General features: G+C 34.2%; 1 protein-coding gene across 2 annotated transcripts; it reads left to right on the plus strand.

The window, feature by feature from the left end:
* Window positions 1-2,970: 2,970 nt before the first annotated feature.
* LOC128214747 (uncharacterized) lies at window positions 2,971-13,465 on the plus strand. 2 transcript variants are annotated; one of them, XM_052921376.1, is made up of 9 exons: window positions 2,971-3,158; window positions 5,885-6,804; window positions 10,107-10,207; window positions 10,372-10,671; window positions 10,887-11,108; window positions 11,435-11,530; window positions 12,202-12,306; window positions 12,518-12,540; window positions 12,795-13,465. In XM_052921376.1, exons 2-9 carry the CDS (start codon window positions 6,236-6,238, stop codon window positions 13,311-13,313), a joined length of 1,935 nt encoding a protein of 644 aa, XP_052777336.1. In that variant the 5' UTR covers window positions 2,971-3,158; window positions 5,885-6,235; the 3' UTR covers window positions 13,314-13,465. The 2 variants fall into 2 exon arrangements, with proteins under 2 accessions (XP_052777336.1, XP_052777335.1); XM_052921375.1 differs by having other exon boundaries at window positions 2,973-3,158; window positions 12,178-12,306.
* The last annotated feature ends 688 nt before the right edge of the window (window positions 13,466-14,153 follow it).

A 14,153-nucleotide genomic window follows, 5' to 3' on the forward strand; every position in this document is an offset into this window, starting at 1 on the left:
ATTCATTGTTATGGCGTACACAGTGGTTCAACAACAGTGAAACACAAAATACAGTTGTAGATTTATAGCTTCATCTGTATTTTATAGCTACAGATGTATTTCAAAGTACAGCAACAGAGATAATTTAAAGCTCCAGTTGGGTGAAAAATTCTGATATTCGCATTAATAACTTATTCGTGCTATCGCACATGTCATTCTTAAGTTGTTCACTATTCAGACCTAAATGACGTCGTTCACAAAAAGCCACACAGGTGCACGAATATGGATGAAGTAGTTCACAATAACTGGCACACACGTATACATACCCGCATGACGTAGTGCACAAAATATGGCAAACACGTATACATACCTTAATGACGTGGTGCACAAAATGTGGCAAACACGTATACATACCTTGATGACGTGGTGCACAAAATGTGGCAAACACGTATACATACCTTGATGACGTTAATCACAAAAAGAGGCCCACACGTGTACATACCTGATGACGTAATGCTTTGCAACCCCCTTATCTCGTTGATGCTATAGGGATATGAGTTTAGAATGACCATTTTACCGGCAAATTAATTACAATTAATTTTACATACCGTATGAAAAAGGTCATGTCAAAAGGTTGCGCACCTAAGTAACGCCCCCCCCCCCTCCACCGTCAATTTCTGGATCCGCCCCTGAAATTACCAAGTCAGTCGACTATACTTTACATGCAACGTATGTGATCCATGATTTGACAGGCGCTGGATACGGAGGTTCCCGGATATTAATGAGAAACAATGGATTTGTGATGCATAACCAGTTCTTCTTTTTGGTGACATGAAAATGGCATCCTTAAATCATATTGCATTCTCTATGGGATTGAGAAATGTGACATATGGCTGACACACGGCCTCTAAACGCCAGCTCCACCACTTTACGGTGGTGCAAAGAAAAAGAGCTGTCGACACTTCCGTGGTGGAGCTGTACCCTATGTTTACATGAACAAACGTGAGTATGATTTATATTTTATTTGATAATTTTATTGAACGGACATATTTCGAAAATCGGAGAATGTGGTAACACTTCTACTGTAAGCTGGTTACTATTTCGTTTCAATATTGTGTTAACTGTGGTGTCAGGAGCTTTTCTCCCGAATCGGACTAGTGCATATTTTGAGATCTGATTGCATAGCAAGTACATTTCGGTACTTACACACCCCGTAAGAACATTCTCACGCATGCAAACATAACTGTTATGTATAGTACCTATGCCGGAACACAACAAAACCGTGTTACAGCTGCTTTTCATTATTCGAGGGATGATCCAAAATGACACGATTTCATGTAGAAAATATGTTGCTGTTTTTTTTAATTTAAATCAAAATATACATTTATAAAGGTGGATAGTATCCGATACAAACACTGAAAATATTATTATCATAATATAAATGTGCAAATTTTACAGGGGTCTGAAAAGGGTCACTAAAGCAGACCCGGTACACCTCAGATGCGTTGGAACAACGCTAACAGCGTCAATGACGTCAAACTAGTGTGTGTTTTTTTCTTCAAAATACTCGCCGTCACACTGAATAAACCTTGCGTGGCGATGAATAAATTGGTGTTGGAATACATTCCTATACCATCCAGTGTCATAATGATAATTTTAGATGTCGCCTAGCGGATATAGATATACACAGAATAAATTAATAAGTCAGCAAAAACGTAATATCTCTGATTATTGTAAACTTGGTTTGTCATGTTGAAGTCCAATTGCGATTAATAGATTACACAATAAAACATTTTGATTCACTTAGCGTACAATGTCGTTGATATACCTTCTTTTTTTAAAGTATTTAGTCTTATTTTAAATACATGTGTATAATAGTATGCATTGTCCACATTGCCCTTAGAATAGTTTGTAAATAAATCTTGAATCCTGTATGTGACGATAAATGTTTTTCAAATTCATATAATGCAATAGTGTGGTAACTGATAATGATAATGTTAGGGGAAGGTACTCCAGACTAAAAATACTACTGCAGATTAAAACCCAAAAGTATAATTGTGTGTAATCTTTTTCTTTTGGGCAGTAAGAAAGCTCCTGTCAACTGAAATCAGGTAGTTAAATTACTTTTTTGATGAAATAGCTTGTGAATTTGCAAAATGGATATGGTTATTGATAAGAATTAAGGTATTTAATGGCAGTCTTAAGCCACAGAATACAAATGAAGAACATTTCATTCCATAGACAGTTTTTACATGTTTTTGTATTTTGTCATGAATGACGTCCAGGCTAACCATCATTAAAAAAGCCTGGACGACATTGTAGAATGACTAGCGGATGCTCTAACGGACAACACGCGTGGAATAGAATAAACAGTATTTTACTGGCTCGAATTGAACGTATGCAGACGCTGATAGCGGACCTAAAGCACAGAGAATACCAGCCTTTGTTTTGGATGAATGAAAACCATAAATCATTCAACGGACTTCCTGATTTAGAAATAATTAACAGATAACAAGTGCAAACAAATCCAATCTTAAATAAATGTGTTATCTTGTCGATCCATGCTCTTTTTAAAAACAATATCAATTTGCAAATTCGCGATAAGTTTTGTGAATGTTAAAACTTTAATCACATGCAATTTAACGTTATGTATTTATCCTCTTTAATCAAACATACGACAACGAAAAAAAACAACATATTAAAAAGTTTGAAATACAATGTTGTCAGTCTTTTGGTCTCTATGCCCATTTAACAATGTCATAGCAAATGTATAAAAAAAACCATAGATACATATATGTTATACATACCAAATTAGCTAAATGAAAGCTTTTCTAACATTGAGGATATATGTGACGCGTCATGAGACTTTTGGCCCGAAACCGATAGCCTCGATATCGAGAAAAACGTGCGCAAAGTTGAAGCGTAAAAAATAAGAAAGTAACGAAGGTTTTATCGTTATAACAACCATTAAACAATTTGTCACCCTATATTGTTCAGTCAAATATAGTCTTTAAAATGTAATGTTCATAGAAATAGTGTTTTTTAACCACTTTCTTTCGTATTGTTTATTACTTTTGGTGTTATCTCCCGTAGTTGTCATGAGCTATTTTTTAACCCAAATTTGAGGATGTAGGTCAAGCTGAACCAAAGGCATTTTCCATCAAATTAGGAATTTGTTGGTAAGTAGAATTATTTTCATTGTTTAAGCATATAATTTAACAAATGTGTATATCTTTAATGTAATGCAATATATTCTAAATTCGGTCAAATGGATGGAAATTGATCGCAGGAAAAGAAAGCGGAAGTGAAATTTGACAGTCTGACATTGAAAATGTAAACAGATCAAAATCTAGCAGATATTCACTTTTTGCATACTTATGATGACTGAAAAAGGACATAATCAATTTTTCATCATCTTACCGCGGCCAACTATCAACACAAGTATTGATGGATTTTACGAATTAATTTTGAATTGCATTTTAACTTTCTTTTTAGCTATGTTGATGAATTTAAAGTTGTAGATAAACTTTTTTTTTGCAATGTTGATTTATGTGCATAACAAACCATCTCATGAGGTTAAGGTACATTGAAAAAAAAATATGTTATGATGAAGATGATCATGATGATTATGAAAATAAAAGACTAATGCAGATGGGGGAAATGTTTATCTAGAATTAGAGCACAATACTCTAAAAGCCAGGACCAATATTAATGACTGTAGCTGCAAGCTGCTTTTTGAGTATGCATGACATTCAGACTAACAGGAAATTTCTACCATTTCATGTTTTATGAGCAATGAATGACTATACAAAAAATCACATTTGAGGTAAATTGGTAAAGTTGGTGTGATTATAATCATGTTTGTGGCCTGTTGCCATGGTAACCAGAATAAAAAACAAACCCTTAAATACCATTCAAATAAGATAAATTATAGTAAATTACAGGGGTAACATACTTTAACTTCTAGATATACATTGGTTTGTATTAGGTGCAAGTTCCAACCTAATGTCAATTTATTGTGAAAAATTGCCAATAAACCATGGTACTTGGCGAACAGTTTTTGTTTATTCGGATTTTTTTTGAATGCCAAATACAAACACCATGTACAGTAAGGTTTGAGTATATCAATTAACAAATCAATTATTATTGAATGCTTCATATGGCATTTATTGTATATTTAAATGCAAATTTAACCCCAAAACGCCTTTTTCAATAATGGTTGCCATGGTAACCAATTAATTTTCATTTATTTTCTCAATAATAATTGAGATTGGTTTTGAAAATTTATTGTTGTCGTTATAATGTGGCAATTGTGTATATTGTAGTGATGAATATTTATAGCATCTGTGAATACAAATGTTTCAATAATTTCTTGAACTATACCGAATTTCCAGCTGTTTCTTAACCAAGTGCCCTTCTAGTTTTTGTCATAGTTTCGTTAAAAATAGGAATTTTTGAATTTTCTTTTCAGTATTTTTATCCTAAAGAATAGTACAGTCAGAAATTACTCATATCTCATTTTCGCCCAAAAAGTGGTTTCGGGCCAAAAATCCCGTGACTGGTCACATATCTTACGATTCCGATTGACAGCAAACACACATCCGAACCGGATTAAAACTCAAGAACAAGTAAGAAAGGCACCAAAATAAAAAAGGGCGAACAATTGAACTTTCGGCAATGAGGAAGAGTTCCATCCATTAATAATTATTAAATTTCCTCAAAATTTGTTAATTTTGTCTTCTCATTGTTGATAGAGTCAGCACATCTGCCTCTCCCCGTCTTGTCAGATCCGAAACACGTGATGAGGCTGTCACGCCGTGCTTGTACAATTTTGACATCTTGCTATTATGCAACAATCAATTGTTACCACGGCCCCCAGGTCCGGTAGTATAGCGTGGATACCTGGGAAAATGGGCAGTGTTTTTACCTTCCATGTGGCCCGCAGTGCCGGGTGACTGCGGTGGTTATGCCTTCGCTCCAAAAAAGCGAGGGATGGGCCTAACCTAGGGTCTCTGAGGTGCGGGGGCATTTGGCGAGGATTTAACCAGCAGTTCGTCCCCGCGGGATTGGCTGGTCCAAAAATCAAAGTCCCCGCTATTCCCCGACCTGGGGGCCATGGTTACAATTGACTGGTCGTTACATTCCTGAAAAGGGTAACTGCACCACAATGATATCAGCCACTCATTTATGACAGATGGCAAAATGCTAGAAATTGCATTCCACGAGCACAATGACGTAGAAACGCTTCCTAGTTACCTCTCTCGCACACAATATTTAAAAGAACGCAATGCGTAAATAAACTGTCCTTTGCTCCTTCTGATACACAGTGGATGTTGATCGTCATTGTTCTTGCATAAAGTATTTAATATTAAATCTATTTTAGAATGTTATAAATATTGACATTATAACTAGTATCAGAAAAGTAATACCACGCAATTGAATTATCAATTAACTTCTTATTTTATATGAATTATGTATTTGAAAGAGTTTACTAAATAAAGGCAATTTCAGTGTATTTGTCCATGACCTTTTTAAGATAAGTGTAAACACTCGTAAATCAACGTCTCAAATTTCAATTCAATAACATATCATTTTCTAATGTCAAAAATATTAACCTAATACTTAAGACAGCCTTTTTTTGAATAACATGTTTTATGTTTGCACACCTTAACGTCCGCAATTCATGTGTGACTCTTTAATAGGAGGGAGATAAAATACGAACCTCAAATTGAATTAAAATGTCTGATCGTTAAGTGTTGCCGGAAGATTTTTTTATAGAGACCAACATAGGTTAAACAATTGAAGTATTTGACATCAAAGGGTTAAATTGTCACAAAGTTGGGCGGCATATGTCCGCCAGCACGTTTTATTTTAAAAATCTCTCTGAAATATGTTTTTGTTACAGCAAGGGACCGAAACGAGATTATGGACCAAATATTAGATCATTCTAATCAGACTTGGTACACCATCCAAAGGCAAGATACAAAAACTAAAAGTAATCATATCATGCATTGCAACTATAAACAACTTTTTACTGTCGTATTCAGTATGGTTGTATAGGTTGAAACACGCACCCAAGTAATATACTTATGTCATTGAGACATTTAAAGCGGCTTGTTATCATATGTACATAAAATGAATATTTAGCTGATGTATAGATGTTAGTTTATGGATTGTTATGATAATAGCCTGGAGTTAATTTGAATACAGCAATCAAAATATGTAGTAAAAATAGCAGATATCGAGAACACGTGAAATGGAATTGAAATGGTCGAGGGAAACATGCAGGTTGGACGAACTTGAATCTAAATTTAAACTGCCTTGTGTTGTTAAGATAAATGAAGGCTTTTATACTGAGTCGACATCAAATGGTTTTTCGCAGGGTGATATTATAGGGATAGACCAGAAAATGATTATACACAACATTTCAGCTAACTTTGTCAAAACCTACGAAGCAGATAAGCCTAAATTGAATGACAAAGAGATTCTAGTGCCTTTGAATTATAATAGGAAAGTGAAAATTGTACAGAAATCGAAAACTTACTATTCAATGCAAGATCTGATTCTTGACTTTCCGAGGTACGCCGAAGCTGGGCAAGACCTTTTAGTCACGAATGATGACGATGAAACATTGGTTGTACATGCTGGGGAAAGAATTGAATTGGAGAGACTTTTACCAGGATCAAGCGGTGAACCCGACTCGTTGGTTATACGGTTTGTACATGAAGGCGATCCAGTTGAAGCTAAATTATGTACAACGACAAAAGGTGTGTTCAAAACCCTACCAGACGACAACGAATATACATTGGCAGACGTTGTTGAAAGGTATGCCATTAACAACATTTTTTTCTGATTCAAACGTTCAACCATACTGTTATTTACATTTTTTAAAAATAGCCATTATCAAAATGTAACTGTTTTAGTGGACATAACCTTAGATTACATAATATATTTGAATCACAACTTAAATAAACGTCAGCTGTACCTAAATAAAGGCTTTCATTTCTTAGAAGATACAAATGAAATTTAAAACAGTATCATTTTGTTTGCAGCTATAATATATGACCATGAACCCTGGGTTTACTTACCGTATTATTTTCTTAACACTGCAGACATGAATGCAATATGTAAACAAATCAGTAGTTCGTTAAGTATGCCGATTATGACTAAATTATAGGTAGCTATGTTCAATGAAAAATGTCTATAAAGATACGTCGTTAATGTGTGTCACAATAAATGCGAAATCAAATTCCAAATCGACATAATTAAACCTACATAATATGTAAAGAAATGGAGCTCTCAATTTCAGGCTAATATCAAAACTCTCCATTTTTAGACTGTAGGTCGTTACATTTAGTACCGCAAATGTTGACATGACATGTTATAATAGTTAATGCACCGGGGTTACAAAATGGAACGTGTCGTGTAATACGGTTTAAAATTGTATAAATTAAACGACAACTAGGTCATAAGATTGCAACATTAATGTAAATTAGAAAGCAAGCCGAAGAGTCTTAAATAAGTATTGGTGAGGAACCGAGGGGAATAGATAGTTATAGATAATTACGCTGAAAATAAATCAAAGCGCTGATAGCGCTGCATGAACAGGGTTTTATACGGGTTTTCACCATTATGATTCACGATCATGTGTGTATTAATAAGGTGCTGATATGTTGCACAGTGAATCTAAGAGTCCCGGTGTAAAAAGCAGGGGCATCCCCAGGTTTATTGAAGCATGATGGTAGATGAAAAATTAATATTTTATTGACAATGAAATTAATGTCGCTGTGTAAGAAGGCAAACAAGGATGGAGAATGTAACCAACCCAAGCAGAACTCCATCGTATGGTGTTACATATGAATATATATATACTAATCAAACTTTATTCATTTGAAAGAGTTTGCCTATGTTTGCCTTGTTATTCACAAAACAACTTCGAAAATACAACACAATAAAGAGAAATAGTTTCTTAATTAAAACGATGAAAATTTAAATAATTGATTTCAAACAATTGTAGATGGAACACCTCAAAAAGTTATTAAATCCTCGATATTTTCTCATAATTTCACAAAACCAGCAAAAATAGAAATCGATTCATTTCAATAAAATTCCATTTTCAAAAATAAATGCACAAACATCCGTCTATACGTACACTATAAAAAATGCATATATATAAAATAAAGTAAGCACAAAATCTTTAATTTCAAAACTTGTTTTCCTTCATTGTCTATATGGTCAGCAACTCTCTTCTTTTTCAATATCCTCAAGTTACTCGTCAGTACTTTAGCACGTTTGTTATTCCCACGTGGCCTATCACATGGTGTTTTGAGCAGAGAAACTGTGTGATCATTGAGATCAATGAGACCATTGTTGCTTTCTATGTCATTCCAGGTTTTAAGATGAGAAAACATGTGTAATCCCTAAGCGAGGGTGGGTCTATATGTCCAGGTTACCATATGTAGCAGTTTAATAGTTCAAACAACAAACACAGTGTGCTTCAATATCTCTATATTCAACATTATCGAATGTAGATGTAATATCGGAGCGTCCTGAAAATATAAATATAATCAATCATAAGATAATGAATAATAACATGTTTATAAGTTAACATCGTAAACAGTCTAATATCTTATATAATTTAATCGTGTGTAGTGGCAGATTAAATTAAATGCCTAAAGCATATAAAACACACATATAATACAAGCGATTACAACAACAACAACACAGTACATTATAAATCAAAACATTGACATGGAACTTACTGATTAATGGAATCAAACACTCCTACTCCCTCGTACTCCCATGGTGACTTCTGTTATCCATGCATGTTATCATCTGTAACCAAACCCACATGTATTAGTATATGGAAAGAGGCTAAAAGAATATCACGGAACTGCCATTCTCGTTTTAAATACAAAATCTGCTGATGTCGTAAAAATGCATGACAAAACTAAATAAATGCAGCTAAATGAAATAATGATAATTCCAATCCATTGCTAACCCAAGACAAACACAAAAGACTACAAATGCAAATCAATACTAACCATCAGAACATCAGATTCCAAGTGAAACAATCAAGTTTTCTATAACAAAGTAAAACAAACATATCTGTAGACTTCAACTGTGCACGACAATCAATCAAGCTTGAGATTTCCCGCTTCTTCTTTACACAGGTAAGGGAGAGAAATCTGATTAACTTACTACATTATCTCATTACAGTATTATCTCTCTTCGAGTGTAAATTCACTTGGCTTCAGCATTGTGTCACGTGATTGAATGATGCGCTTTGAGTGGATAGTAATTCTTTGTTTACGTTTCGATGTTCATTCATTTTTTGGCGCAGGGATACTACTTTAATGTTTTTATCTAAGTTCAACAGATCAAATTATTTAAATAGATATTGCGTTATGATTGCTTCTTGCGTTGTCAAATCTACCTCGGTTATTGGAAACGTAGCTTGTAATTTATATAGTCTGCACTTTTTCAAATTATATTTTGTGGTGGTTAATCGGCTGGCGACATTTGTTACTATTAATAGGAATTTTCTGTCGTGAGTGTCGAGTTTGTGGCCACACTGAACAGGGTTGAAAACAACCCTGTTCAAAAACAGTGTTGTCTAAAATACCCTGCCTGACATTATCTACTACATATAGTCAAAACGTCCTCAGCCAATATCAGGTCTGATATAAATAACTTTACACTAGAAATACACTTGCGTGATGTTCATATATCCTAGTACATATAGGCTTATCAGTTAGTGTCGTGAAACTAGCTAATTGTATAAAAAATAGGCACTTATTGGTTACAGTTTGGGGCCACTCAAAAGATTTTTGGGATTCGGTTTAATTGTCTCTGAACAGAGTTGTGAAAGCAGTAAAATCAGTATCGAAAACAACTTTTCATACAGTTAATGTAATATTTCCATTAAAAAAACTCCGTATGCGTTCCATTTTTGTCACATTATTTAGCAATTTTCATTCAACTCTAGAACTAATTATGTAATCAAATGCATGTAGAGTAACAAGTGTATCACTGATTTATATATTATAAGGCTTGATAAGGTTCATATGCACTCGGCTGCCTTTAGCCATGCAACCTCATTACTTTTTATGCTCATCCCTTTTTAGGTTGGAACTTCCTCAAATTGTTTCTTTTGTCGATGGTGACGTTCAAAATAAGTGCACGCAAGATTTGGTTGAAGGCATTGTAAAAATGGTCTCAATATCAGGTAAATCCCTTTCAATACAACGTCATGGTATTTCAATAACCTATCAAACAGTTACGTTTAGTCACATGACGCATTCTGTTTAATGCTCTACAAGCTAAATAATTATTCTATCAAACTAGGTCTGTCGATGCTCTGTAAATTGAATGAATGGTTCACATTTTCAGGACGAATACAGATTAATAGACTCGTCACACAAACGGTTTTAGTTGGACATTTACAACCTATAGGTCAACTACAGAATGATAAGGGTCGCTTTCGAAAGAAAACCCATATTGCCCTTCCTCTCGATCATCCTGGAATACGTGACACTTCTGTCACCGTATCACAGAATTACGATTATTACGACAGAATATACGAAGGCTTTCTTCTCGTTAAAAACTTATCAGAGGACATGCAAATAATTAACACCTTACATGTGGAGTTCAAAAGAGAATTTTCAAAGCCAAGAACATCGACCTCCGAAAGTATGTTTAAATGAGCACTATAAACCATTAAAACAGAACAAAAACATAAAAAGTACAACTGTATCTTGTATATTTCTTGTTTTCAAATAAAGGATATAGTAAATTCCTTCTTTTCTAATAAAACCCCCATCTGAAAATAGTACTCGTACGGTGTCGTAACAATACATTTGAAATTCTTATAATTTTGAAGGATATTTGTTGAAATTTCCTTTCAGGCAGTAATGAAAACAAAAAAAGAAAGCCGAAGGTGGCGCCAAAACCGATTATAGCTTCTAAAAAACCACTATCCACTGCTAAATGCCAAAGTCCAACTCCTGAACTTCCTAAGGATAAAGTCAGTGTTGATGGGATTCAAGGTGATGATTTGTCTAAAACTCCTGCCCCTCCACGACCTCCTCCAGTTGAGTGGCAGAAAGTCGACGCCGTTTACTATTTAGGTTAATTGCCAATCTTTTTTTCACTTGAGACGGATAATAAGTAACTGTCATGGCCAAGGGTCAAAAATTGGTTCATCCCAAACCAAGTATAGATCTTTTTGCTATAAAGAGGTTTACCGAGTTTCCGTAGAACTCCTTGCGAAAATATTTGGATAAACGTATGTGGACTGTGAGAAACGTCTATTCCACATACCAGTAGTGGCACATCAAAACTATTAATGCACTATATATAATAAGCATATTTTAGACAATTGCTTTCGATAAATACGTTTTGAAATACGTATTTTTCAAAGCACAGTTTGAACACATTTCTCGTTTAATTCCAGTGCCACAAGAGCCGTCGCTTATAAAGAAAGACAACTTGACGTCCTCAAGTTCAAATGATGACTATGAGGAATACGACGACTTTGTTCAATCACTAGGTAAACAATCCTTCCATTGAGTTATGACTTAGATTCACCGTTTCAAGTATTCTTTGCTCGTCTGTTTGTCAAAGAAAAATGTCGAGGCTTTTAGCGGCGGCTGTATCGCTGGAGTCGCACAACCACCACACTTTATTAACGTAATTCAAACGAAACTTGGTACACACGTACATTATATCATAACGAACGCTTACTTGTATTACGTGGAACAAGATCCATAACTCGAGTGATGCGTCAGAAAAAAGGGACGATCCGTGGTTACCTTTAATGATTATATTGTATTGCTTAAGAATTTGACGCTTCAATAATTCTTTTAAAATAAATATAGTATTCGTGTTTAATAAGAGATTTAATCAATTAGTGTGTCCACATGTCCGTATAATTCTTTAAAATGGGACTGGTCAGAAACAGTTCCAAAATTTAATGGTATAATCTATATTATTTATTTGTACGTTTTCATCAAAATTTATTGTATATCGTTTTTTTAAACAAAGGCAAACACAAAGGGAGATAAAGCTCGGGGGAAGTTAAAGGCTTACTGAAAACAATGATATAAAGTAATATAACTGCTTTTTAAGATCTTATTTACTTTATCGTAGTTTTCGTATTGTTTGTTTATACTTGGTTCGTGTTTTTTTATTGTTAAGCCACATCTTCTTCACCAAATGCAGAAAAGAGTAAGGTAGTTATCAAAAATGAGAATCTACCCAAAGGCTCAAACGAGCATTGCAAAGGAGATGTCGTAGTCAAAGAAAAAGGGTGCGCCCTTACTAAAGGTAAGTGACTTAAAACAAGTTGTTGAAACCGTTAATAAGTGTTATTCAGTATTTGTTTGAAATCATTGTTTTCGCGAAATCATTATCTTGTACGAGAACATACATTTAGATAGTATAAACACCATAAAGATATACTTAACGACGTCGTTGTCAGCCTTTTGTATAAACTAGATGTAAAATTAATTCCTGTATTTCTGTTTCTATATTCCAGATCCGTTAGAGTCAAATGATTCTGTGAGTTTAATTTGAATTTTGAACTAATCAGAAGACATTTCGGTGTCATTCAATGAAAGTACATTATTTACATAGACAACTGAAGTGAAAATAAGAATGCGTGTTCAGTTTCTGGTCTCGCAAGATATTTATGTTCATTTGTCCATGTTTTTTCACAAGTCATGTAATGCCTAGTAACCAGTTATATACTGAACTATTTTGGAAAAATACCCTAAATTGTGATAGTAAAGTCAGAATCTGTTTACCTTTTTCAGGAGAATAAATCACTGCTCAAATTCATTCGAAAGGGATTAACGAAAGCCAAATCCCACTCGTTCCCTAAAAAAACAGGACTACAGGTCGAACGCCAGCTGTCATTAGACAACTCCTTTGAAGAAAGGTCATGCAATGATAGAGGTGGAACTCGTTCCTCAAAGGCAATGGTAAAAACATCTGCATTGCTAGATGTTGGAGATGTTGGAGAAAATATCGGAACTTTTTATGACGACATCGACGAGTGTAACATGTTGTCGGATGAAGCTATCAATAAAGCTTCAAGAAACCTCAACAGCAACGAGTGCGGACTTAAGAATTTTTTTAACGATTTGAGATGCGTAGAACTTGTCAATGAACTCAACAGAGTTAAACTGTTTGATTTGGCCGAACTTTGCAAAAAGGAGCAGCTCGACGGTAAATTCTTTGAGATGGTGTCGGATGAAGAATTGAAAAACGCTTTTAATTTGAAGAACGCGGATGAATTTCAAAGATTTAGAAAATTAAGATCTGATCGATGAATCAGCAGAAAGTTATGAAATTTATAATATGGATAAGCTGTTATCCGTCCGTTGGGTGACAGTGAAAGACAAGGGATATGATTCTTATACGAGTATATGCTTTAAACAAACATTATACAGTGTACATATTACTGTATAAAAATGAAATAACATACCTTTGTTGTCATTCCAAGTCCAGTATGCTTTCCCGAATAATAAAGTGACTCTCTAATTCAAAATCAATACATAAACATGTATTACAAACATAATTTTAGCGTGATCAACCTTTAACTGCTTACTAAATAATGCATTTATGGTAAATATTAATTACTGATAACAAGGTTGTAACCGCTGTATTAAACAGCTGAAAACGCAACAAAAATATTAAATTATTGGTGAATGCTTTAAGATTTACCTTTATCTACAATCGTGTCATAAGGTTGAAATTCCGTGTTTTATACACCTTTCTTTCAAATTTAAAACGGTATCCTTCATAAGAACCATTGTTTTCGACATGTATTCACCCTTTTTAGTATGTATTCAAACAATTGTGTTAATGGTAGTAAATCTCGTTTGGGAGTAACAGTGCACATTTAATAGTTTCGATTTCAACGTACGCACACGTGGACAGCAGACAGCATGCACAGAGAGTAGCGGCATTATTTGTTTGAACTCTTCAACAGACAACTTGATCAAGATATGATAAACAGATAACAAATGCATTCAAATGCAAATTAACTTAAATGAATGTCACCTTGACAAGTTATCCTCTTTTTGAAATTAATACCAATTCAGAAGTTTGCAATCTGATTTTTAATGTCCATCCTTTAATCACATGTAATATAGCGTCATGTAATTATA

The sequence above is a fragment of the Mya arenaria genome, chromosome 13, assembly GCF_026914265.1.
Source record: "Mya arenaria isolate MELC-2E11 chromosome 13, ASM2691426v1".
Classification (NCBI taxonomy): Eukaryota; Metazoa; Mollusca; class Bivalvia; order Myida; family Myidae; genus Mya; species Mya arenaria.

Coding starts and splice junctions, on each gene's coding strand:
- LOC128214747 (XM_052921375.1), top strand. CDS start 6,236: ATGGAATTGAAATGGTCGAGGGAAACATGCAGGTTGGACGAACTTGAA. Junction 6,805..10,106: donor TTGGCAGACGTTGTTGAAAG/GTATGCCATTAA, acceptor ATCCCTTTTTAG/GTTGGAACTTCCTCAAATTG. Junction 10,208..10,371: donor AAAAATGGTCTCAATATCAG/GTAAATCCCTTT, acceptor TCACATTTTCAG/GACGAATACAGATTAATAGA.